At 42.4% G+C, this 25,400-nt stretch overlaps 1 protein-coding gene across 3 annotated transcripts in view; it reads left to right on the forward strand.

Annotated features, from left to right (window-relative positions):
* casd1 (CAS1 domain sialic acid O acetyltransferase 1) overlaps positions 1-10,164 on the forward strand; it is a 125,722-nt gene extending 115,558 nt beyond the window's left edge. For all 3 annotated transcript variants that reach the window (XM_085988298.1, XM_085988295.1, XM_085988297.1), the window contains 4 exons: positions 673-813; positions 2,391-2,468; positions 2,557-2,649; positions 4,792-10,164. In XM_085988298.1, coding sequence (XP_085844424.1) covers positions 673-813; positions 2,391-2,468; positions 2,557-2,649; positions 4,792-5,055 — 576 coding nt within the window. In that variant the 3' untranslated portion in view covers positions 5,056-10,164. The remainder of the gene's footprint in view (positions 1-672; positions 814-2,390; positions 2,469-2,556; positions 2,650-4,791) is intronic.
* Positions 10,165-25,400: the final 15,236 nt, after the last annotated feature.

A 25,400-nucleotide genomic window follows, 5' to 3' on the forward strand; every position in this document is an offset into this window, starting at 1 on the left:
ATCTCGACCCCTCCAACTCCTTCAACCCGACGGCCCGCCTGCTCTAACCTGGCGTGGTTTGGAGCTGTCGGGAATCCCACATGACACCCCTCAAAATAGGGATTAGGCTAAAAACTGCCTGTTAACTACCTGTTAACAGGCAGTTAATTGGCACTAATCCCTTCCCGCCTGGGGTTGGCGGGTCCCAGTGCGGGGCAGGTACACGCCGCCCCTGAAACTTGCGTGGGGTGGGGTTTTGGGCGGGATGGTGTCGGGACTCCCAAATTCGGGAATCCCCCCCCCCCCCCCCCCCGACACGCCTGAAACCCCGCCTGACGGCTCCAGGAAAATCGACCCCTAAGTGTGTTTGAGGGGGTTTGTCATTTAAATAGATTCTTTGACCAATAAGCATGGGAAGGTTATAATGGGATGTTCTGATTATTAGCCCATCTACAGCAGGGGTTAAGAGCTAGATACAGGGACCAATTTCCACCTAAAATGTGCCTTTATCTTCCAGATCATTTTGCTACGTTCTACATACTTTTAAGTTGATTAAAATGGTTTGTGATATTACCATTTTGTGACCTTTAAGTATATGGTTATATTTATATTCATTTAAAATTACTCAATGCTGTGAAAATATAACTTGCTTTTATTTTTTTTACTTTATTTTAATGTTCTTTTTCTCTACAGGCAGTCCTACATGGTATGGTCTTTGCTTTTCTTTATGGTGTATTAAAGAAGAGTCATCTGCTTTCTGAAGGCAAAGGAGAGACATTGTTTGCACCTAGGATGTCGTCCTTCTTACTTTTTACATCAGTAGTTGTATTTTTGGTGAGTCTGACACATTATAATTTAGATAAATGAGATTATCTAGGAATGTTTTAATCCGCTATGGGAAAATACTAGGTTGATATAACTACAGGTTGCAATCCTGTGTAAAAGAAACAGAAAAAGCCTACTTTCACTGGAATAAATAACTTGCATTTATACAGTGCCTTTTGAGTCAGGATTTGTGGTTCCATTACAAAGACACCAAGTGAAGCAGCAGAACAAATAATTATATCGTAACTTCACTCTTTATGGAATTTTTAAAATAGCCTCTTGAAATTTTCCATATCATGATTTACGAGCAATACTCAGCCCCAGGACTGAACATTATCAATGAAACTCTCGCTCTGGCTCCATACTGGTGTATTTTCTTCCGGGAGCACCTCATCTCTTTCTCCCCACTCCACCCCCCCCCCCCCCCCCCCCCATTTTGCAAAGCTGCACGTGGCAAAACAGTAATTCTAATCTTGGTACACACCAGGCAATTGCCTGCTTTTCTTGATTTTAGAACTGGGTCTTTGACCATCATCTGTAAGCAATACTTCCCTTAAACCCCTGTCTGAAGTCTACCCCGCTCAGATCTGAAAACTGTAATCGACGCTGATGCACCACGGTAGATATCCTGCTGAACTTGCACTCATTATCCTTACTGCAAGGCCGTGCTTATCACCCCGACAGGATGCCTCCCCAAAATTTTAATTCCAGCCCATTCATAGCGATATCAGGTGCAGCAGGGAAAAGTATTGTCATCAACCTTCACCCTCTCCCCACCCCCTCACTGAGAGGAGCCAGGCTTGGGGGTGGGGGAGAGGGGCAAACCCCTCCACTGAAACACAAATTTGTTCTTAACCCACCCAATACTCAGTGGAAAGAAAGTCTCATCCTAAACCACACCCACTTAGAAAAACTGTGAACCCCAGGGAGAGAGAAGGTATAGCTCATCGCCCCACCCACTTTGTTCCTGTTGTTCCCACCCCCCTCTTCTCTTCCCGTTACCCCTGCCAGCACCTTCCTTTCTCCTCCTTGCAAGTCTGCCAGCAGCTGAAAAAATAATTTAGGTCATCATTGAATGAAGATCCTTCATCAGCATCTTTTAAATGAATGACCTGATTTGCACACTTGGGCACTTGATAAGGCACTAAATGGAAACTCTTCCCTAGTGGGAGAAGAAAAGTTATAAATCAATCCATACTAGTCATATGTTCATCATTGTAGCAGGGTTGAGAGCGATGTTGGCCTGCGAATAGCTCATCGGCCTGCTGTATTGGTCAGTGAATGGAGAGTGTGAGAAGAAAACACCTCTTGGTGGCAGGGGAAACATGTTGAGGTTTGAACCAAATTTATAAGTGACTTTCTCTCATTTAACATTGTATTTGTTTCAATAAGCAGCAACTTGTGAACTTATTTTTTGAATGAATGTTACTTTGTTGCCATAGAGCAGCAAATTAATATCCAAATACAGAAGGAAATGAACTCCAACTGAATAATAGGTTATCAGAAAATGTACATTACACATTTTCCCTTTTTCAGTATATGTGTGTGTATTGGCAACAAATAACCACCTAATCTTGTCTACACAGACCTATTCAATATGGTGTGCCAGCTGTAAAAACAAAACCGAGTGCAATGAGCTTCATCCTTACTTCTCTGTGTTGCAGGTATTTCCCTTTATTTCTGTTTCAGGATTAAATTTGTGTTATAAATGATACTTCTTACCAAATTCCTTCAAACATTTTTTTTCCCCAGATCTTGTCCTTCATTCTTATTAGGAACATTCCTGGATATGTTCGCTCTGTGTACAGTTCCTTTTTTGCCTGGTTTGGCAAGATTTCCTTGGAAGTAAGTGGATCATACAATGTGTAAATTAACTTTGTTTTTGAGAGAGTTGCATTCTGAGAATTTAAAAATCAACGAGTTGATCTTGCATGGTGTTCCCCTTTCTATGGCAAATAGGGTTAGAGGCAGGGAAATAATTGAACCATGGGGGAGGTGAGAGGAGACAGGTAGGAGGGGAGGTGAGTAGGGGGGTGGGCAGTGAAGGGAATAGGAGGGGGTTGCAGTAAAGGGCGAGAAGGAGAGGAAGAGGAGGAAGAAGAGGAGGGAGAGTTGAGAGGGAGGAGTGGAATGGAGAGGGTAAGGCTTGTATAGCTGGGATGGTAAAGGCAGGGAATGGGGAGAGTGATGAAAATGAGGGATGGTTGAGGGTGATGTGAGGGACAAGTAAATTTGCCTCAGTGGGTTGGGTGTCAAGGAGCTGATTCTGCTTCAACAAGGTGGTGGTTTTGTGGTATGGGAGGGGGAAGAGGTGGGGGAGGAGAACAAGGAAGAAAATCACACCACAAAACCACCACCTTGCTGAAGCAGAATCAGCTCCCTGGCACTCACCCCACTGAGGCAAACTTACTTGTCCCTCACCCCGTCTCTCCCCCCACCATATGGGGGTGAGTTACTACATTTTCCTTAAGGTGGTCCTGTCACTTGACATTACTCGACAGGCTCAGCACCACCTACTGTTGCGATACCTTTGGAATGTTGAAGCGACTCAGCTTTTTGATAGATTATTAATAGTTTCTATTAAATTGTCATCATGATTCAAGACACCAAATTCTTTACTTAAATGCATTTAAGTTTTGAAAAGGCAATAAAACTTCAATATTAGTAGATTTTCTGTGGAGCTGCTCACAGGTGGCAATGGTTGGAAGTTGGGCTATGAGACGCATGATTGTAAGGTAGGTTTAGAGCGAGTGGCAATGCTCTGAATTTGAGGAAAAATAATAATCACCAGTCAAGGTTAGACTGTGAATCAGTCTTTTTGCAATTTTGTTTCTGCTTCTGAGACCTGATCCTTGCTAACCATGGTCTATTGTACATGTGCTCAGAAATCCAGAAGAACCTCCCCTCTCCTTCCCCCCCCTCCCTTCTCCTTCCCCCCTCCCCTCTCCTTTTCCCCCTCCCCTCTCCTTTTCCCCCTCCCCTCTCCTTTTCCCCCTCCCCTCTCCTTTTCCCCCTCCCCTCTCCTTTTCCCCCTCCCCTCTCCTTTTCCCCCTCCCCTCCTTTTCCCCCTCCCCTCCTTTTCCCCCTCCCCTCTCCTTTTCCCCCCTCCCCTCTCCTTTTCCCCCCTCCCCTCTCCCTTCCCCCCCTCTCCCTTCCCCCCCTCTCCCTTTCCCCCCTCTCCCTTCCCCCCTCCCCTCTCCCTTTCCCCCCTCCCCTCAAGGTTGATTTCAAGCTCCACGACAGACTTGAGCACATAATGTAGGCCAACAATGCAGTACAGTACTGAGGCAGTGCTGAATTGTCAGAGGTTGCTGTCTTTCGGATGAAACGTTAAACCAAGGCCCCTGTCCTCCTGCTCAAGTGGGTGTAAAAGATCCTGTGGCATTATTTGAAGAGCAGCATGTTCTCTCTTTCAGGCCAACATTTCTCCTTCAATCACCTCAGCAAAAATAGATTGTCTAGTCATTCTTTTGCAATTTGTAGAACTGCACTGCTGTGTTTGCCTACAGAACAGCAATGTCTGCACTTCAAAATTCATTGGCTGTAAAATATATGGAGACAAGATGAAAGGAAGTTTCGCTAAGTTTAAAAAGCAAGCAAACCTTGGAAGAGATTTTTTTTTAATGTGCGTATACAGAAAATTTGAAATAAAAAGCTAGAAATATACAGCAGGGCCAGTCAGCATCTGAAAGGAAACATAAATTAATGTTTGGGGTGTGAGCCTTTAACAGAACTGTTCATGATCTATGGTAACTTCATTTGAAACATGAGGCATATTGATAAAATGAAGTATTTTGTTTTAAGTGTAGCCCTGTTTTTTGATGGCGTATAAATTTAATGCAGTTGTGCTGCTTAGTATATTCACACTAGCCTATACCTTCCAACAGAATAAAAGACGAAGATTGCGGAAAGTTGTTAAAATTTTGAACTGACTATATTGTACCAGCTTGATACTACGTTACTCATTGAAACCTTTATTTTTTTCAGCTCTTCATATGCCAATACCACATCTGGCTTGCAGCAGATACCAAAGGAATCCTCGTACTCATTCCTGGCAGCCCAGTGTTCAACATTATTGTCAGCACGTTTATTTTTGTGCTAGTTGCTCATGAAATCTCACAGATCACAAATGATCTTGTACAAATAGCCATTCCCAAAGATAACTACATTGCACTGAAAAGACTGCTGTGTGTAGCTATTTTTTTATTTGGGATTCTCGCTTTGTCAACTGTTGAACAATTGAACAAGTAACTGAAATAATGACTGAGCAGGCTCAAGTACCTACTTTTTGATCTTCATATTTAATAAAAAGATAACCTCAAAGAATTCTGTGTATGTAGGTGGGAAAAAAGGAGCATAAATCTGTGCAACACTGCAATTCATCACAATATCAAATCTGGAAAAAAAAGTTGCTGCTTATATATATGTATATAGAAGTGATAAAGTTTGGTCATATAATTGATCTGAGTGAATTTTATAAGCAATGGCATGACTGATGAAAACATGACAACTTTTGAAATGCTACTTCATGTGATTTTCTTTTTGGAGGTTCAGTATTTCACGGGCAGATGTTGGGTGGTTGAAGAAACATTCTTTTGTGAAATTTTATTTCCACTTCAAGTTTTCCATATTTCCACTGCAATTTTTTTCAAATGGCAATTATTCCAATTTTATGAAGGAAACATCTGCTTAAGTTAAGTTTGGTCCTAAATACCTGAAGGTACATATTCTATACAATTCAGTATAGCCCTATTGAAAATCATAACTTTCTCATGCTGAGGACTTTGAAGTGTTTTTTTCCTTTTCTGTATTGATGGTGGGGGTGGGTGGGGTGCAGAAGTAGTGACTCCTCACACTTCATGTATTGGTGCAATTTAAAGAATTAATATTTGTATGGAGCACTGGCAAAATGAAGAGGTTGTTCACTGATTCATCCCTCACTTTATAGAGGCTTGTTGGTTGTTACTTTTGATTGAGGTGTTGTAATAGTGGCAAAATAGGGCTGCCAAAAATGTCAACCACTGCTACTGTTGTGCTGCTTTTTGAGTTTGTTGTGGAATAGATGATAATTGTTGCAAAAGTAAATTCATCTGGTTAAAACTCCCAACATGAAATATTGCCAAATGGACTGAAACACTGGTATAATTAGGGACCCTTGTTCTGTGTACAAGTGAAGCGGCCAACGATTTGTAATTTAGGCTAGCATGATTGAATCACCAGTTCCAATATTAGTTTGTGACCTTTTCAACTTGTATCATCAGTTATGTTTTTAAGATCATTGAGAATTATAATGGAACTTACCAACAATGTGCTAGAATTTGTTTATTAGTAAAATTAAAAGAAATTAGATGAATGCATTTGCTGCTACTATTTAGGGTTTCTTTTTAAAGTCTGGTAGAGGGAAGAAAGAGGAGGGAGGGGAACTGAGGATTTATGTTATACTTCTAAATCAGATTTGAACTTTATTTCACAAGTCACCACCTCTTAGCAGAATCTGGATTCCTTTTTTTTTTAAATGGCCATACTGAAAAATTTACACGTCTTGTTTATGCATTTTTAAACATTGATATGTTACTTCAATAACTTTAAGATACTTTATCATATTTTAACCCCAGTCTTAATAAATGATTTGTATTCTTTTGAAAATAACATACTGGAAACCATCAGGTGACTTGTAAATATCAAATTCTTCATTCACCTGTTTTATTTTTCACTAGGTTTATAGATCAAATAATTAAAGTAGTTGTGAGTTTCTTTTTTATATACAAGGTGCCATAAATCATTGTTACTGCTATCTTGGAAATCATGGTAACATCTTTAAACATTTCTGGCTTGATTTAAGCCCACATTTATAGATCCTGCAGTACATTTTTTTTCTTTTTAAAAATTCTTCTGCATGTAATGAACTTCGAATTTCAGCATACCTGCATATTTCACAGCAAATATTCTGACGTCGGACACTATGTACTTTTTAAACCAGACATGCTGGAAACTCACTGGGTTCTTGCGATGTGACTGTAAAATTTAATTCTTAAAAGAATTCAGTGTTTAGAAAGCATCTGAAAGTATCTGAAGCATGTGCCACTTTTGGCCCATCTTTGTTGAACGAGTAATAATTGGATATATGTGAGATGAGAACCAGCAGCACTCAAACGAGTGTCCTAAATTCTAATTTATCGGGATTAAAAATTTGATTTGGTCTTGTACTGTATTCAATGAAATTTCATATAAAGTTCCTCCCTGCTCTCCAATAACAGAGTTGATAAAGGCACCACCCAGTCTAGCACTGAGACAGCCAGACCAGAAGTTCTCGGGTTTGACTCTTGTGTGTACGGTATTAGCTGATTTTAGTGGGGATACTACAATTGGCCTTGGCAACCCTGGGCTAAATGCTGTCCAGTGTCTCCTGTGGAAAGTGTGCATATAGTCGCTCTCTGCTACAGAGCCCTCCACAGTTGACTACTTTGCCAGTACTCACTGTTTAAAATCCTATGAAGCATGGTCTTTTAGGCAAGCTACTGTACAACTGTGCCCCAGCACCCTCGGAGGAGGGAAATTACATATTAGCAAGAATTTAATCTTTAGAGAGCTGTGTGTCAGAATGGGTAAAGCCAGATACTAAATTGAAAAAATAGTTGTCCCAAAGCAGTCAAATTTCTAGTACAGTGGTTAAATTCGCACTATTGTGTTTGTGGTTGCCACAATCGCTTGAGCTTTGTTTATTAGAGTGCTAGTTTTATTATTAATTGTTCTGAAAATCAAAAACATCAAAGCTCTGAGTAAATTTTGCACTAAGACTTTCAGTTTATAATGTTTCATTACTTGCATGTGTTTTTCAGGCCAGGTCATGTTTTTCTTTCCAACATACTTTGCTTATGGATGATTTCTACAGTCTTCTGTATTCATAAGTCATCAGAAATGGGGTGATTTTATGATGTGGCCCTTTTGTGTCTTTTAAACTTAGCTTTGAAATTATGGCTTGGCTGAAGAATTACTGCACTTAATCAGATTTCTGCCTCAAGTAAATTTCTGCAGTTATGGAAATTAATATATAAATACAGTATAATGTAATACCAAATGTTAATATCTTTTAATAGTTTTTATTGCACTTGGGAGCACACGTTTTTAGTATCACCGTTTATATTTTGGAGCTCTTACGGTATTGCAAATCAAGCATATTTTGTGTATAAATTAAATCCTTTCTGTTTTTGAGATTTTGCACTCGTGGAGCTATGTGACTGTGGTAAGGTCAGGTCAATGGGGTTATAAATGTTCAACTTTTTCCTGAAACAGCTTAGTGTGCTAATTGATATTTTACTTAAATGTTTGAGTTTTCATTTACAACTTGGTTTCATTTATGATGGATTTCCAGGGTAGTATGATCGTGAAATTAATGTTGCTGTGTTAAAGGCAAAATTATATTTTGTTGTACACTTTTTTTATCATGTGAATTCTTCAGGTTTCTGCAGCTTTCTGAATTTGCTTAAGTGATTTTTAAGATTTTTTTTTGCTGTTTTAAAATTAAGAATCTGTTGTGGAGCTGAAATGTCATTGTGATGTTTGCCCTTACACTTACATTGTATGGAAGAAGGATTTCACTTGGATTAATGGTTGAAGTCAGTTTCTTTCTACACGTTTTTATCTAGCCTGTTGGGCTATATGTAAAATAACTCACCAATTATGCTAAGCATAGATAAATAAATTTATTTCTGACTTAAAGGAGATTGGCGAGTGCATGGTGTTTAAATCTTCTTTTCTAGGATGTTCATAGTTTTCATATTTCAATTTTTATTTTAAATTGCTCCAGCTATATTGGGTTTAGAATACAAGGGGGTAGAAGTTATGCTGCAGCTATACAAAGCCCTGGTTAGACCACACCTGGAGTACTGTGAGCAGTTCTGGGCACCACACCTTAGGAAGGATATATTGGCCTTGGAGGGAGTGCAGCGTAGGTTTACCAGAATGATACCCGGACTTCAAGGGTTAAGTTACAAGGAGAGATTACACAAATTAGGGTTGTATTCCCTAGAATTTAGCAGGTTAAGGGGTGATCTGATCGAAGTTTTCAAGATATTAAGGGGAACAGGTAGGGTAGATAGAGAGAAACTATTTCTGCTGGTTGGGGATTCTAGGACCAGGGGGCATAGTCTAAAAATTAGAGTCAGACCTTTCGGGAGTGAAACTGGGAAACACTTCTACACACAAAGGATGGTGGAAGTTTGGAATTCTTCCGTAAACAGCAATTGATGCTAGATCAGTTAATTTTAAATCTGAGCGTGATAGCTTTTTGTTAACCAAAGGTATTAAAGGATATGGGGCAAAGCTAGGTATATGGAGTTCGGTCGCAGATCAGTCATGATCTTATTGAATGGCGGAACAGGCTCATGGTGCTGAATGGCCTATGCATGTTCCTATGTAGTGGTTTGCTAGGCCTCCAACCGTTGATGTGTGGGTCTTGCACTGAAGTTAGCAAACCTTAAATAAACTTCAAGTTTTCTAAGGCCAACTGCTGGGAAAACATGTTTACTGAGTCTTTCCAACAAGCTGATGTAGTGAATCTGGCAAGTTGCCACTAGCTACATGGAAACCTGCAGGACTAGGAAAGCATTAAACCAATATAAAATAGTTTATTGCAAAATTCAGAGCCTACCGGAGATATGTTTGAATTTAGGTGAACATCTTTCAAGTTAGTTGCCAGCACAAGCTCAATTTAACAGCTGGTGCTATCTAAATGCCATACATTTGTCTGTCCCTTTGATTCCCTTGTTAATCCTTAGTTTATCATTACAAGCTTACTCTCCGGGTAGTTTGCCAATTGCATTGTAGTTTGTTTAGTTATAGTTGCACTATATTCCCTTGAAGTGTCTTTTATAGGCCTATGTTAGTATGTACAAAAGTGAAGACTCTTTAAATTTATGCAGTTTATTTCTAACCGAGAATGAAGCTGGGAAATGAGCAGCTCCTGGTTTAACTAAACATAACATTTCTACGGGTTTTTTTGGCTTCCTTAGTGGCTCCTATTTTAGGGTGATATTTAATATTAGCTGCATTGTGAAGAGACTTTTTCCTGTTATTCATTTGTATTATAGTGGAATCTAGATAATAAACCTTTGCTTCATTTAGGCAATCCAGTACAACATTCCTCTTCAGTCCCATTTAGAGCTGTTCCAAGTGTAATCCCAAGCACATTTGATTTGTCTGCATGTCCATACAAAGTTCACTATTGCCAGAATGTTGCATTCTGCCTTTTGGCTAGATTTTTTTTATAGATTAGGTAGATAATGTTGGCATTCCGCACCATAAGTGCATTTGTTGTATGCTGTGTGACACAAAATGCCAATAAAAGAACATTCTATTCCATTCAGGCTATGTATGATTATTTTTATGAACATACTAACCTTTAAAGACCATTACTGTAAAGTATGCTCTTGGCCATGGTCACTTTTAAAACTTGTCCACACAGAATGTATAATTTTGCTGTTTATATTTTAATGGTCCAGTAGTATGCATAGATTATTGTGCTGCAAATACAAATTAAGTTGCACAATAGAGGATTCTGTCAGGTTACTGTTTTATTAGCGGCTGGTAGGAATTGCAGAAATGCATAATCAAAAAGAAAACATTTTTTGAATAAATTAGATATTAGACCTAGATGTGTATATCTGAATTTTAAAATAAAACCACTATAGTCCATCATGAGGGACATGGCTTGAGTGAATTCATCAAACCAGTACAAGTAAATTTTTTCACAGACTAAATCTGCATGTCAAAGCACCTTTGTGGCATCTTATTGGGATGTCCAATGTAAATTCAAATGCCAGTGTTAAATAATAGAAACATAGAAGATAGGAGCAGGAGTCCGCCATTCAATGAGATCATGGCTGATAGTCCAAATTCAGTACCCTGTTCCTGTCCAAATAAAAGCAGAAAATGCAGGATTTTTTTGTGCATACTTTTTTTAAACTTTAACAATGGGCTATATGTTTAAAGAACTTTTCATATTTTGGATGAATACAGTGGTGTAAGTATTAAAGCAAATCAGTAGGAATAGCTGGCCATATCTTCACTGTATGGATCCCACAAATTACAGCAAATCATGGGTATTTTAATAAACTTGTTAATACTTGATAAAGTCCAAGTTTCAATCTGGAGATTGGCATGGCCATAAAACATCTTGTAATTTTTAATCTGTTCATATATGTTTAAAGTTTCTTTTTTAGCAGCACAAATAATATAAATTCCTCGGAGAGGCAAATAAACAGTAAAATAGTTGGGAAGGTGTAACAGTCCTGCATTGTGATATTACTTAACTAAAGGCAACCAGAGGTTCTTTTGTAGCTTCCAAATAATTTTAAATGCATTAATTTCACCAAATCCTTTACTGCTCAGAACATACTTGGATTGTAAATTATCACATCATTTGCATTCTTGCAGTATTTGTTACAGTAAGGCTAAAGGTAATGTAGAAATTATCAACAGACCACAAAAACAATGTGGCAAACAATTTAAAAAATGCAATGGATCAAGATAATTGAAAACTGAATTAATTTCTTTGCATTCTGTCTACATCTTTTGTCATTTTTAAATTCAGTTTAAGTTTAATTCTTGGTATGAAATAGAAGTGATGGTCTTATTTGTAACTTGTTCAATGATGTAATAGATTCTGAAATAAATTAAGCAATCATTTTTTAAGGACAAAATCTAAATTAGTGACGCTCTTAGAAATGTAGTCTAATTACCAAGAACAGTAAATGCAGTTTTTTTTTTGTCCTTGCAGCTAGTCAAAGATTTCGATGTCCCAGGTAGATGCTTTTTAAAATGATTATTTTTTAAAAAGCATCTACACTCTGAATTAGGGTTAATGATCAAAAATATTGAAGAGTAATTTCTATTTTGTTTCTTTAAAAAAAATTGTCAGTGCCTTAATGGTATTTGATTGCAACATATTTGGGTATATCATTGAAATTTCTGATGGTCTATTAAGTTTGAAAATGACAACTGAGAGTTCCCTATCATTTTCACAACAATGACATTTTGAACAGCTAGAAAGATTACAATTTACGTAACTGAAAAACATTCTAGTGAAAATTCCAACAGACTCCCATGGTTGCTACCATTTTCAACAAAATTTTACCTGATTCACAAGCCAGTGTATTTGTTAGAAACAGGATTATGACCAATGCCAAATAGAGCAGGAGACTGACATAGAATCTCCAGTGTGCTGGCAAATCCTCGATTTAATATGTGCAGCAAGTGGCAAGTCCAATAACATTCCGTGTTATTGAATTTGGGTGAGATTGCTGTGTGCACTGCACCGTAGAAGGCTTTGTCTTCATGAGTGTTTGTGTGTCTTTGTTCCTCTGATACTGTGGTAACACTATACTGTGCACTGCTGTTCTTTTGTGATTAAGTTGAAAAATTGTACAAAGAAATGGACTTTTGTTGAATCTACATATTGAGCCTGGAAACATTTTCTATCCTTTTAAACAGTAATACAGTGGACAAGCGTACAAAAAGATTGTTGTATCTACACAGTGTACTCTGATGTATATTTCAGCTAAAGTATGCCATTGAAAAATTTGGGTTTTATAGATGTACATAACATTTATTAGATTTGTGTACATTGTAAGTTGTCATTTGCTGTTTACTTTCTGAAATGTAAGCCTTTTTTGTTTAACAATTTTTCAATGGATGATCTGTGAAGTTAAATGACTTTCAGATTTGACCTGATTTATGATTCCTCCATTATTTGAATCTGGTTTTGCATGAAAAGTAAAATATATTGTGTGCCCAAAATATTTCATTGCAGTTATTTGCTGTTTGCACTTCATGTACTGTAATATAATTTTAAGCTGATGCATTGTAAAATACTTGTAATTTTTAGTATGTTGTAGAAATTGCAGCATAGAGCTGTTACGTAATTACCAATTTTGGAACTTGGTTTTTAAAATAAAATTAAATACTTTTACATTAGCTATTTGTACTTTTACTAATATTTCTATTTTTATATTTTAGTTTGCTTCTTGTGTTTTTTAAAAAAATACAGAACACTTCCTTGTCCTAGATATGTTTATCTTCATTTTCTCCCCTTTTCTGGTTCTTGCTGGGATATATTTCCTCACGTGCCAGCTGTAGTCTGGTACCTTGCCTAAGTGCCCATACTTGATGCGAGTCTAGACGTGTAATTCAGAAAATATTACCAGAGACTGGGAGACCTCGTCCACAGTTCAATAAACCTAATGGCACCACCATCCCTGTTCCACCTCCAGTTCTGCCAAACTCCAGGTTCTTCCTCAGTAGTACTGCTAGATACCCAGTCTGAAAACCCATGTCTCAGCACTGTGATTCCCACTGCAATACTAAATCTGCACCCCAAGCAGTGCTGCCAACTTCCAAATCCCTACCCACAATCATCCCCCTCTGCCATGCTAACAAAGCCCAGGACCTCCACCTTCAAACAGTGGCATGGGGTGAGTTGGTGCAGTGATTGCGAGATCAGGGTCACAAATCACGACTATCAAAGATATGAAACCCGGGGGTGGCAGGTGGTGCTGAGAGGTCCGAAGTGGTAGTTATGGTCAGAAACTGGTCGGATACAACCAAGTGCTAGGCTTGAGGCCCAACTACTAATGCCAAGGAGAGGAAACTGAATGAATCAAACTCTCTGCAAGTAATGTGTGGCTTGTGCCAACCATTGGCAAGAGGCCTGCAATGTTTTATATTATGGAAGTATGAAGGGAAAATATTGACACACACTTAACACTGAGAAATGTTGACACCGTTTGTAAATGTTGACGTATACGTAAAAATTGTGATACGTGGAGTACAGATAATTTTGGTGGTTATGGTACTGGACAAGCAATCCAGAAGCTGAGAGTTCAAATCGTACCATGGCAAATTGTGAAATTGAATTCAATAAATCTGGTAATTTGTGGACTGGCACTAGAAAAAAAATAACAAAGCTGTCAGATTGTTATAAAATCCCAAATGGTTTACTAATATCCTTCAGGGAAGACAACCTGCTACACCTACCTGGTCTGGCCTACAAGTGACTCCAGTTCCATGCTATGTGATTGACTCTTAATACCCTTGGGGACAACTAGGTGTTATTCACATTGCAAGAATTTTTTTTTTTAAGCCATTGCAAGTTTTTAAATATATTACTAGTGGATCTCTGGGCTATTGCACGCTAAGCCAGAGAATATGATCTCGTACCTGTCTGCTACTGTTTTTCTATGGCTTATGTTTCTTTCTCCCTAACTCTTAATTTTGCTTCTCTGTTCTGCTTTTTCTTTCTCTGTTCTTTTCTGCTTTTTCTTTCTTGCTTCCTTTGGGTGAGAGATGGTGGGGGGAAAGAGCTGCTTTGGGCTGCAGACTGCATTTTCTGGTGGAGGCAGGGGAGAAATAACTTCAGCTCCCTATCCCACCACTCGTGCTTCCTTCCACCCCGTCAATCTCATCACATCCAAAATCACCCCCTCTGCTGATTACCACCAACTGCCCTCCCTCAGCTGATGAATCAGTACTCCTCCATGTTGAAAACCACTTAGAAGAAGCACTGAGGGTAGCAAGGGCACAGAATGTACTCTGGGTGGGGGACTTCAATGTCCATCACCAAGAGTGGCTCAGTAGCACCACAACTGACCAAGCTGGCCAAGTCCTGAAGGCCATAGCTGCCAGACTGGGCCTGTGGCAGCTGGTGAGAACCCCACCATCACAGAAGCCAATTCAGTTCACTCCACATGATATTAAGAAACAGCTGAGCGTACTGGATACAGCAAAGGCTATGGGCCCTGACAATATGCCGGCTGTTGTGCTCAAGACTTGCGCTCCAGAACTAGCCACGCCTCTAGCCAAGCTATTCCAGTACAGCTACAACACTGGCATCTACCTGACTGTCCAAGTATGTTCTGTCCACAAAACGCCAGACAAATCCAATCAGGCCAATTTCTGCCCCATCGGTTTACTCTCAATCATCAGAAAAAGCGATGGAAGGTGTCATCGACATTCTACCCTACGTAAACTTGAGGTGATCCAAAAGGCGTCTGCCCGTGTCCTAACTCGCACCAAGTCCTGTTCACCCAACACCCCTGTGCTCGCTGACCTACATTAGAACCCGGTTAAGCAGCGCCTCGATTTCAAAATTCTCATCCTTGTTTTCAAATCCCTCCATGACCTCACCCCTCCATATCTCTAATGCCCACCCCCTGAGATTTCTGCGCTCCTCTAATTCTGCCTTTTTGAGCATCCCGGATTATAGTCACTCAACCATTGGTGGCCGTGTCTTCTGTTACCTGAGCCTTAAGCTCTGGAATTCCCTGCCTAAAACTATCCACCTCGCTACATCTCTTTCCTCCTTTAAGACACTCCTTAAAACCTACCTCTTTGGCCAAGCTTTTGGTCACCTGCCCTAATTTCTCCTTATGGGGCTCGGTGTCACTTTTTTTCTTTTAATGCATAGAAACATAGAAGGCAGGAGTAGGCCATTCGGCCCCTCGAGCCTGCTCCGCCATTCAATACGATCATTGCTGATCATCCAAATTCAGTAACCGGTCCCTGCTTTCTCCCCATACCCCTTGATCCCTTTAGCCTTAAGAAATATATCCAACTCTTTCTTGAATATATTTAATGAACTGACCTCCACCGCCTTCTGTAGTAGAATGTTCCACAGGTTCACCACTCTCTGGGTGAAGAAATTCCTCCTCATTTCTGTGTTAAATGGCCTACCCTTTATCCTTAGACTGTGTCCCCTGGTTCTGGACTCCCCGACCATCGGGAACATCCTGCATCTCGTCTGTCCAGTCCTGTCAGAATTTTATACGTTTCAATGAGATCACCTCTCATTCTTCTAAACTCCAGCGAGTACAAGCCCAATCGACCCAATCTCTCCTCGTACATCATTCCTGCCATCCCAGGTATCAGCCTGGTGAATCTTCGCTGAACTCCTTCCATGGCAAGAACATCCTTCCTCAGATAAGGCGACCAAAACTGCACACAATAGTCGAGATGTGGTCTCACCAAGGCCCTGTACAACGGCAGCAAGACATCCTTGTTCCTGTACTCAAACCCTCTCGCTACGAAGGCCAACATACCATTTCCCTTCTTAACCGCCTGCTGCACCTGCATGCTTACTTTCAGCGACTGGTGCACAAGGACACCCAGGTCTCGTTGTACTTCCCCTTCTCCCAATCTATTGCCATTTAGATAATCTGCCTTCCTGTTTTTGCCACCAAAGTGGACAAGCTCACATTTATCCACATTATATTGCATCTGCCATGTATCTGCCCAATCACACAACCTGACCAAATCATACTGGAGTTTCTCGACATCCTCCTCACAGCACACACGCCCACCCAGCTTTGTGTCGTCTGCAAATCTGGAGATATTACATCTAGTTCCCTTGTCTAGATCATTAATATATATTGTGAATAGCTGGGGTCCAAGGACCGATCCCTGCGGTACCCCACTAGTCACTGCCTGCCACTTGGAAAAGGACCCATTTATTCCAACTCTTTGCTTTCTGTCTGCCAACCAGTTCTCTATCCAAGTCAATACCTTGCCCCCAATCCCATGTGCCTTAACTTTACACGCTAATCTCTTAAACGGGACCTTATCGAAGGCCTTCTGAAAGTCCAGATACACCACATCCACTGGTTCTCCCTTATCTATTTTACCAGTTACATCCTCAAAATTCCAGTAGATTAGTCAAGCACGATTTACCTTTCGTGAATCCATGTTGACTTTGTCCGATCCTGTCATTGTTTTCCAAGTGTTCTGCTATTACATCTTTTACAATGGACTCTAGCATTTTCCCCACTACCGATGTCGGGCTTACCGGTCTGTAATTCCCCGTTTTCTCTCTACCACCTTTTTTGAATAGTGGGGTAACATCTACCCTCCAATCCATGGGTACTGTTCCAGAGTCTATTGAGTTCTGGAAGATGACCAGCAATGCATCTACTATTTCTCGGGCCACTTCCTTAAGTACCCTAGGATGTAGATTATCAGGCCCGGGGGATTTATTAGCCTTCAATCCCATCAATTTTCCTAACACCATTTCCCTACAAATACTGATTTCTTTCAGTTCCTCCCTTTCATCAGACCCTATGTTCCCCGGCATCTCTGGGAGGTTATTTGTGTCCTCCTTTATGAAGACAGAACCAAAATATGTATTTAATTGGCCTGCCATTTCTTTGTTCCCCATTATAAATTCCCCTGATTCTGACTGCAAGGGACCTACGCTTGACTTCATCAATCTTTTTCTCTTCACATATCTATAAAAGCTTTGAGTCAGTTTTTATGTTCCCTACAGCTTACTCTCATTCTATTTTCCCCTTCTTCATTAATCCCTTTGTCCTCCTTTGTTGAATCCTAAATTGCTCCCAATCCTCAGGATTATAGCTTTTTCTGGCCAATTTATATGTCCTCTCCTTGGATGCTATACCTAATTTCCCTTGTTAGCCACGGTTGAAACGCCTTTTTTGTTTTATTTTTGTGCCAAACTGGGATGAACAAATTCTGTAGTTCATCCATGCGATCTTTGAATGTTTGCCATTGCCTATCCACCGTCAACCCTTTGAGTGACATTCCCCAATCAATCCTACCCAACTCGCGCCTCAGACCATCGTAGTTTCCTTTATTTAAATTTAGGACCCTAGTCTCTGAGTCATCTACTTCATTCTCCATCTTAATGAAGAGTTCAATCATATGATCGCTCCGACCCAAGGGGCCTCGTACAACAGGATTGCTAATTAATCCTTTCTCGTTACATAATACCCAGTCTAAGATGGCCTGATCTCTGGTTGGTTCCTCGACATATTGGTCCAGAAAACCATCCCGTAAACACTCCAGGAATTCCTCCTCCACAGTATTGTTACTAATTTGGTTAGCCCAATCTATATGTAGATTAAAGTCACCCATGATGACTGCTGTGCCCTTATTGCACGCTTCTTTAATTTCCCTTTTAATGCCATCCCCAACCTCCACCTTACTGTTTGGGGGTCTATATACCACTCCCACTAACGTTTTCTGCCTCGTGGTATTTCTCAATTCCACATCATCCGAGCTAATATTCTTCCTTACAATTGTGTTAATCCCTTCTTTAACCAGTAATGCTACCCCATCTCCCTTTCCTTTTTGCCTATCTTTCCTGGAGATCGAATGCCCCTGGATGTTGAGTTCCCAGCCTTGGCCATCCTTGAGCCACGTTTCCGTAATCCCAACCAAATCATATTCGTTTACCTCTTTGCGCAGCCAATTCAGCCACCTTATTACGAATGCTCCTCGCATTAAGACACAAAGCCTTCAGGCTTATTTTTTTTAACGCTCTTAGACCTATTAGAATTATTATTTACTGTGGCCATGTTTGATTTAAACCGTTGATTTCTCTGACTGCCACTTTTGTTTTTCTCCTTCCTTTCTTTTGCTTTTATCCTTGTTTCCCTTTCCTCTGTCCCCCTGCCATCTTAGTTTAAACCCTCCCCCAGAGCACTAGCAAACACACCCCCTAGGACATCGGTTCCAGCCCTGCCCAGGTGCAAACCGTCCGGTTTGAACTGGTCCTACCTCCCCCAGAACCGGTTCCAATGTCCCAGGAACTTGAATCCCTCTTCCTGACACCATTCCTCTAGCCACGTATTCATCTGAAATATCCTTCTATTTCTACTCTGACTAGCACGTGGCACTGGTAGCAATCCTGAGATTACTACCTTTGAGGTCCTATTTTTTAATTTACCTCCTAACTCCCTATAGTCAGCTTTTAGGACCTCATCCTGGTTTTTACCTATATCGTTGGTACCTATATGCACGACAACTGGCTGTTCACCCTCCCCTTCCAAAATGTTCTGCAGCCACTCTGAGACATCCTTGACCCTTGCACCAGGGAGACAACATACCATCCTGGAGTCTCGTTTGCGGCTGCAGAAACTCCTATCTATTCCCCTTACAATAGAATCCCCTATTACTATAGCTCTACCCCTCTTTTTCCTCCCGTCCTGTGCAGCAGAGCCACCCCTGGTGCCAGGAAGTTGGCTGCTGCTGCCTTCCTCTGATAAGCCATCCCCCCCAACAGTACTCAGTGGTGTATCTGTTTGAGGGGGGGATGTCCACAGGGGACCTCTGCACTATCTGCCTGCGCCTAGTACTCTGCCTGTTGGTCACCCGTTCCCTTTCTGCCTGTCCAACCTCTACTTGCGGTGTGTCCAACTCGCTAAACGTGCTATTAACGACGTCCTCAGCATCGTGAACGCTCCAGTATGTATCCAATCGCAGCTCCAGTGCCGCAATGCGGTCTGTCAGTAGCTGCAGCTGGATACACTTCCTGCACACGTAGTTGTTAGGGACACAGGAAGTGTCCCTGAGTTCCCACATAGCGCAGGAGGAGCATACCACGTGGCCGGGCTGTCCTGCCATGACTTACCCTTTAATTAATTGAAATTAAATTAAATCAAATCAATCCCACCAATTACACTACAGTTAAATGGCTTACCAACAGTCCCCGCTACACCAGAGAGACCTTAGAAACTATAAACCACAGAGTTAAAGTTCCTGTGAATTGCCTTGGGACATTTTACTATGTTAAAGGCGCTATATAAATGCAAGTTGTTGTTGACCGTGTTATCAAGCAGCACTTACTCACCAATAACCTGCTCAGTTTTGGTTCCACCAGGACCACTCGGCTCCTGACCTCATTACAGCCTTGGTCCAAACATGAACAAAGGAGCTGAATTCCAGAGGTGAGGCGAGAGTGACTGCCCTTGACACCAAGGCAGCATTTGACGAGTGTGGCATCGAGGAGCCCTAGTAAAATTGAAGTCGATGGAAATCGGGGGAAAAATCTCCACTGACTGGAGTCATACCTAGCACATAATCGGGGGGCAGTACTGTGTGGCGGGGGCAGGTTGGTAGAGGACCTTTCTCTTGCGGATGTTTAGTGTAAGGCCCATGCTCTCGTACGCTTCGGTGAAGGGGTTGACAATGGTTTGGAGTTTGACCAACGAGTAAGCGCAGATGCAAGCATCGTCTGCATACTGTAATTCGATGACAGAGGATGTCACGACCTTGGATCTGGACTGGAGACGATGGAGGTTGAACAGTTTCCTGTTTGTTCTGTAAATTAGCTCCACTCCAGTGAGGACCTTACTGAGGGTGAGATGGAGCATTGCAGCAAGGAAGATCGAGAAGAGCGTTGGTGCGATGACACAGCCTTGCTTGACCCTGGTCCATACCTGAATTGGGTCTGTGGTGGAACTGTTGGTCGGGATCATGGCTTGCATGTCGTCGTGAAGCAGGCGGAGGATGATGACAAACTTTTGAGGGCAGCCGAATTTGAGGACACTCCATAATACCTCACGGTTGACAGTGTCGAAGGTCTTTGTGAGATCAAAGAAGGCCATGTACAACGGTTGGTGCTGTTCCCTGCATTTCTCTTGTAATTGACATGCGGTGATCATATCCATTGTGCCCCTTAGTGGGCGGAATCCGCATTGTGACTCTGGGAGGAGCTCTTCGTCCACGACAAGGCCTTGGACAACGTGGACCACTTTCCATAGCTTGGGAGCCTTCTGTCAACAACGGCAGATGTCGACGACGAAGTCCAACACCACCTTCAGTGTGCCAGTGCAGCCTTCGGTCGCCTAAGGAAGAAAGTGTTTGAAGACCAGGGCCTCAAACCCAGCAATAAGCTCATGGTCTACAGAGCAGCAGTGATACCCGCCCTGCTGTATGCCTCAGAGACATAGACCATGTACAGCAGGCACCTCAATGCACTGGAGAGGTACCACCAATGCTGCCTCCGCAAGATCCTGCAAATCCATTGGCAGGATAGGCGCACCAACATCAGTGTTCTTGCTCAGGCCAATATCCCCAGCATCAAAGCTTTGACCACGCTCAATCAGCTCCGATGGACAGGTCACTTGTCCGCATGTCCGATAAGAGACTCTCAAAACAAGCGCTCTACTCGGAGCTCCGGCACGGCAACAGAGCCCCAGGTGGGCAGAGGAAAAGCTTCAAGGACACCCTCAAAGCCTCCTTGAAAAAGTGTATCATCCCCACTGACACCTGGGAATCCCTGGCCCAAGACCACACAAAGTGGAGGAGAAGCATCCGAGAAGGCGCCGAACACCGAGTCACTTCGCCGGGAGCAGACGGAAACCAAGCGCAGGCAGTGCAAGGAGCGCACGTCAACCCAAGCACCCCACCCACCCGCCCCTTCAACCACCGTCTGCCCCACCTGTGACAGAGACTGTAGGTCCCGCATTGGACTCATCAGTCACCTGCAAACTCATTTTTAATGTGGAAGCAAGTCATCCTGGGTTCCGAGGGACTGCCTAAGAAGAAGAGGAGACCTAGCACAAAAGAAGATGGTTGTGGTTGTTGGAGGTTAATCATCTCGGCCCTAGGATATCCCTGCAGGAGTTCCTCAGGGCAGTGTCCTAGGCCCAACCATCTTCAGCTGCTTCATCAATGTCCTTCCCCCCCATCATAAGGTCAGAAATGGGGATGTTCGCTGATGATTGCAGTGTTCAGTTCCATTCACAAGACCTGGACGACATTCAGGCTTGGGCTGATAACTGGCGAGTAACATTTGTGCCACACAAGTGTCAGGCAATGATTATCTCCAACAAGAGAGAGTCTAACCACTACCCCTTGACATTCAATGGTATTACCATCGCCGAATCCCCCACCATCAACATCCTGGGGGTCACCATTGACCAGAAACTTAACTGGACCAGCCATATAAATACTGTGGCTACAAGAGCAGGTCAGAGGCTGGCTATTCTGCGGCGAGTGTCTCACCTCCTGACTCCCCAAAGCCTTTCCACCATCTACAAGGCACAAGTCAGGAGTGTGATGGAATACTCTCCACTTGCCTGGATGAGTGCAGCTGCAACAACACTCAAGAAGCTCGACACCATCCAGGACAAAGCAGCCCGCTTGATTGGCACCCCATCCACCACCTTAAACATTCACTCCCTCCACCAGCGGTGTGCCGTGGCTGCAGTGTGTACCATCTACAAGATGCACTGCAGCAACTCGCCAAGGCTTCCTCGGCAGCACCTCCCAAACTCCCGACCTCTACCACTGAGAAGGACAAGGGCAGCAGGCGCATGGGAACACCATCACCTCCAAGTTCTCCTCCAAGTCACACACCATCCTGACTTGGAAAGATAAACCCTGTTCCTTCATCGTCGCTGGGTCAAAATACTGGAACTTCCTCCCTAACAGCACTGTGGGAGCACCTTCACCACATGAACTGCAGTGGTTCAAGAAGGTGGCTCACCACCACCTTCTCAAGGGCAATTAGGGATGGGCAGTAAATGTTGGCCTTGCCAGCGATGCTCACATTCCAGGAATGAATAAAAGCTTGGTCTAAATCTTTAAACTACCCACCCAACGTGTTTATTCTCCTGCTATTTTTTGTTCATTCACTTCACCCTTAATCATCCTTCGACTCATTCCCACTCCCCGGGAAAGTGGCTAGTAACCAGAAGCCCCTTCATCTTCAGCCACAATCTGTTTTCATCCACCTCCACCCCTGTCCACTCCCATGTATTTCCTACAGAGGCTTTGTTTACTTTCCATTCTCTCAGTTCCAACCCTGACATCTTCATAAAACCTGCTGATATGGGAGGTGCTGCTGGCATATTACTGAAGGGCATCTACCAGGCTGAGGTTGAACACCAACTATGATAATTCTTATCTCCTTTTGGGCCACAATCCTGAACACCAAGCCATCATTTGCCAGACTGTTACTGATCTCTCTTTTGGAGTTACCTCAACTCCTCTGATCTTGTTTCCCAAACCTGCACAGTCTGTTTCTACCTGCTCCCAAATATACACAAAAAGGACTGTCTCAGCCTATTGACCCACCAAATTCATTTCCGCTTACCTTGACTGTCCTTTCTCTCATTTATATCCATGATGACTCCCCCAATGCCTTCTGCCGCTTGTGTTTTTAGATTCTCTTGTGCCAATCACCTTTCCACCAAGGACATGCATTCCCTCCATGCCTCACAATAATTATCTCCGCTCCCCCTTCCTCTTCCTGAACAGCAACCCAACTCATCCCCATCCACCACCACACTCTTCTACCTGGCCAAAGTTGCTCTCACTTTGAACAACTTCTCTTAACTCCACTCATTTCCTCCAGATAAAAGATGCTCCTATTGGAATCACATGGGTCTCATTTATATCTGTCTTTGTAGAATAGTGCAGAACATTTTGTCTCTGGACCCCTCACTGTTCTTTTTCTGCATCACTGATGACTCTTATTGCTTCTTGCTATCAATTTGATGAGAATTTAACTCTGCTTCCAATTCTCATCCATCTCTCACCTTTATATGGTCTAGCTTTCCCTTCTAGACTTCTTTCTCTTCATCGCTAGTGATGGGCTTTGCACAATTACAAGCCCACCAACACTCAGAATTACATGGATTATGCTCGTTTCCACCCCACTTCCTGCAAGGATTCCATCCCGTTCTCAGTTTCTCCATCTTGCACTGGCTTGGACAACACTTTCTACATTTGATCTACTGAAATACCTTTTTCTCCAGCCAAGAATGCCCCTTAAGGGCCAATGGGGCCTTTGTGTCTGCCCTATTTCCTGGGCCTCTGCTATCACACCCTCCCCCCCCACCCCCCCCCCTTTCTCAATGACAGATTCCTTCTTGCCCTTTGCTTCCACCGGCTCTGCATATGCCAGATAATTTTCAGCCACCTATATGATCCCATCAATCATATCTTTCCCTCATTACCCCCACCCCCCTGCCTTTTTCTGGATGGGGCTGTTCACTCAAAGATAGCCTTCTTCAATCTTCCACCACCCCTACTACCTCCTGTCCTTCCCCTGGCAGTTTCCCATGCACCCGCAGGAAGTGCAACACCTGTCCATTTACCACCTCCTATACCAGTGTCCACTGCCCCAAACGAACTCCTTCCATGCGGAACAGAAATCGCACGTACTTCCTCTGATCTAGTATACCGTATTCACTGCTCATGGTACAGTCTCCTCTCCAAACAGATTAGGTGGCAACTTTGAGCACCTCTATTCTGTCCATAAGTGGGACCGTGACTTGTTTGTGGCTTGCCATTTTAACACAACCTCTCATTCCCATCCTGACATCTCTGTCTATGGCCTCCTATACTTGGAATCAGGCTCAGTACATCTTGGGAACTGTACTTTTATCTTTCTCCTGGGCATTCTGAAGCCCTTTGGTCTGATCATGGCCATTAAGTAACTTCGGAGCGGGATTTGTGATGCAGGGGTGGTCTGTTGGCATCTGCGTGGCATAAGATGAACTGACATTGGAGCTTTTGACACTTCATCAGAGCAGTGCTAGTGGGGGAGGGAGTCTATGCCTGTCTTGGTCTGTTTTGTTTTTTGGGGACTGGAAGAACCACTGATTCCCCAGCATTTCTGGTTTTAAAGAAGAACTTGCATTTATCTAGCGCCTTTCACGACTCCTGGACGTCCCAAACTGTTTTACAGCCAATGATGTAAGTGTAGTCACTGTTGTAATGTGGGAAACACTTCAGCCAATTTGCGCACAGCAAGCTCCCACAAACAGCAATGTGATAATGAGCAGATAATCTGTTTAGTCAGCTTGGTCAAGGGATAATGTTGACTAGGACACCGAGAAGAACTCCCCTGCTGCTCTTCGAAATAGTGCCATGGGATTGTTTACATCCACCTGAGAGGGCAGACAGGGCCTCGGTTTAATGTCTCATCCAAAAGATAGACCTGTTGATTTGCAGGTTTTTTTTCCTCCATTTTCACGGCACTCCCAAGTCTTGTTACCTTCTCAATTATTTGCATTTTCTCTGTGTCTATCACCTCACTGATCTTATGTCCTCTAACTATTTTCTGTTGAGCAGTTTTCAGCTCATTCATCCATTAACACGCTCTCTGTGATGGACTTTTCTTGATTCTATTACCCTCCCCCCATTCTCTCTCTCTTTCTGCTTACTTATTTTTTTAGTTCAGTTCTGACGAAGGGTACACACCTGGAACATCAAAACCTCCTCCCTCTCAAGATTTTATTTTCATTTCTGATTTCTGGCATTTGCATTTTCTTTTCATTTTAGAAGAAATATAACTTACAGTTTCAGGGGCTTAAACCACTTTGACAAATACTCTTCCCTGCTCTATATCCTGGAGATATGTTCTCTGCTCAGTATTGTTTATTAAATCTTCATGACCTAGATAAGTTCTTGGAGAAGGGTGATATTACTACGTAATAAAAGGTAAGTGGGAATGTTGGAGGATTTACATCCTGGAACTTGTTGTTGATTACGTGGTCGTAGAGTAATTGGCCGCGAGCTTTTGTCTTTCCCAGGAGATTACATGGCTGCTGGTGGGTGGGGAGCATTAAGGGTCATGATGCTTAGTTGCAACATGACTGAATGGGTGCTCAGCGGGGAGAAGTATTGATTCATCGGTTAAGTGGTGTGGGGGGATGGTAATGGGAGTCCTCAACAGTGGTTCTGGCCCCCATGACCACACTTACTCAACTGGCTTGCTGTGTTCAAAACAAGTTAACGGTGTGGGTATGAGAGGTACTATGCAATATGTAAAACAAGAAGTTTAACACTTTGGA

Source organism: Somniosus microcephalus, chromosome 5 (genome assembly GCF_052327205.1).
Source record: "Somniosus microcephalus isolate GS21.2 chromosome 5, FLI_Smic_1.0, whole genome shotgun sequence".
Lineage (NCBI taxonomy): Eukaryota > Metazoa > Chordata > Chondrichthyes > Squaliformes > Somniosidae > Somniosus > Somniosus microcephalus.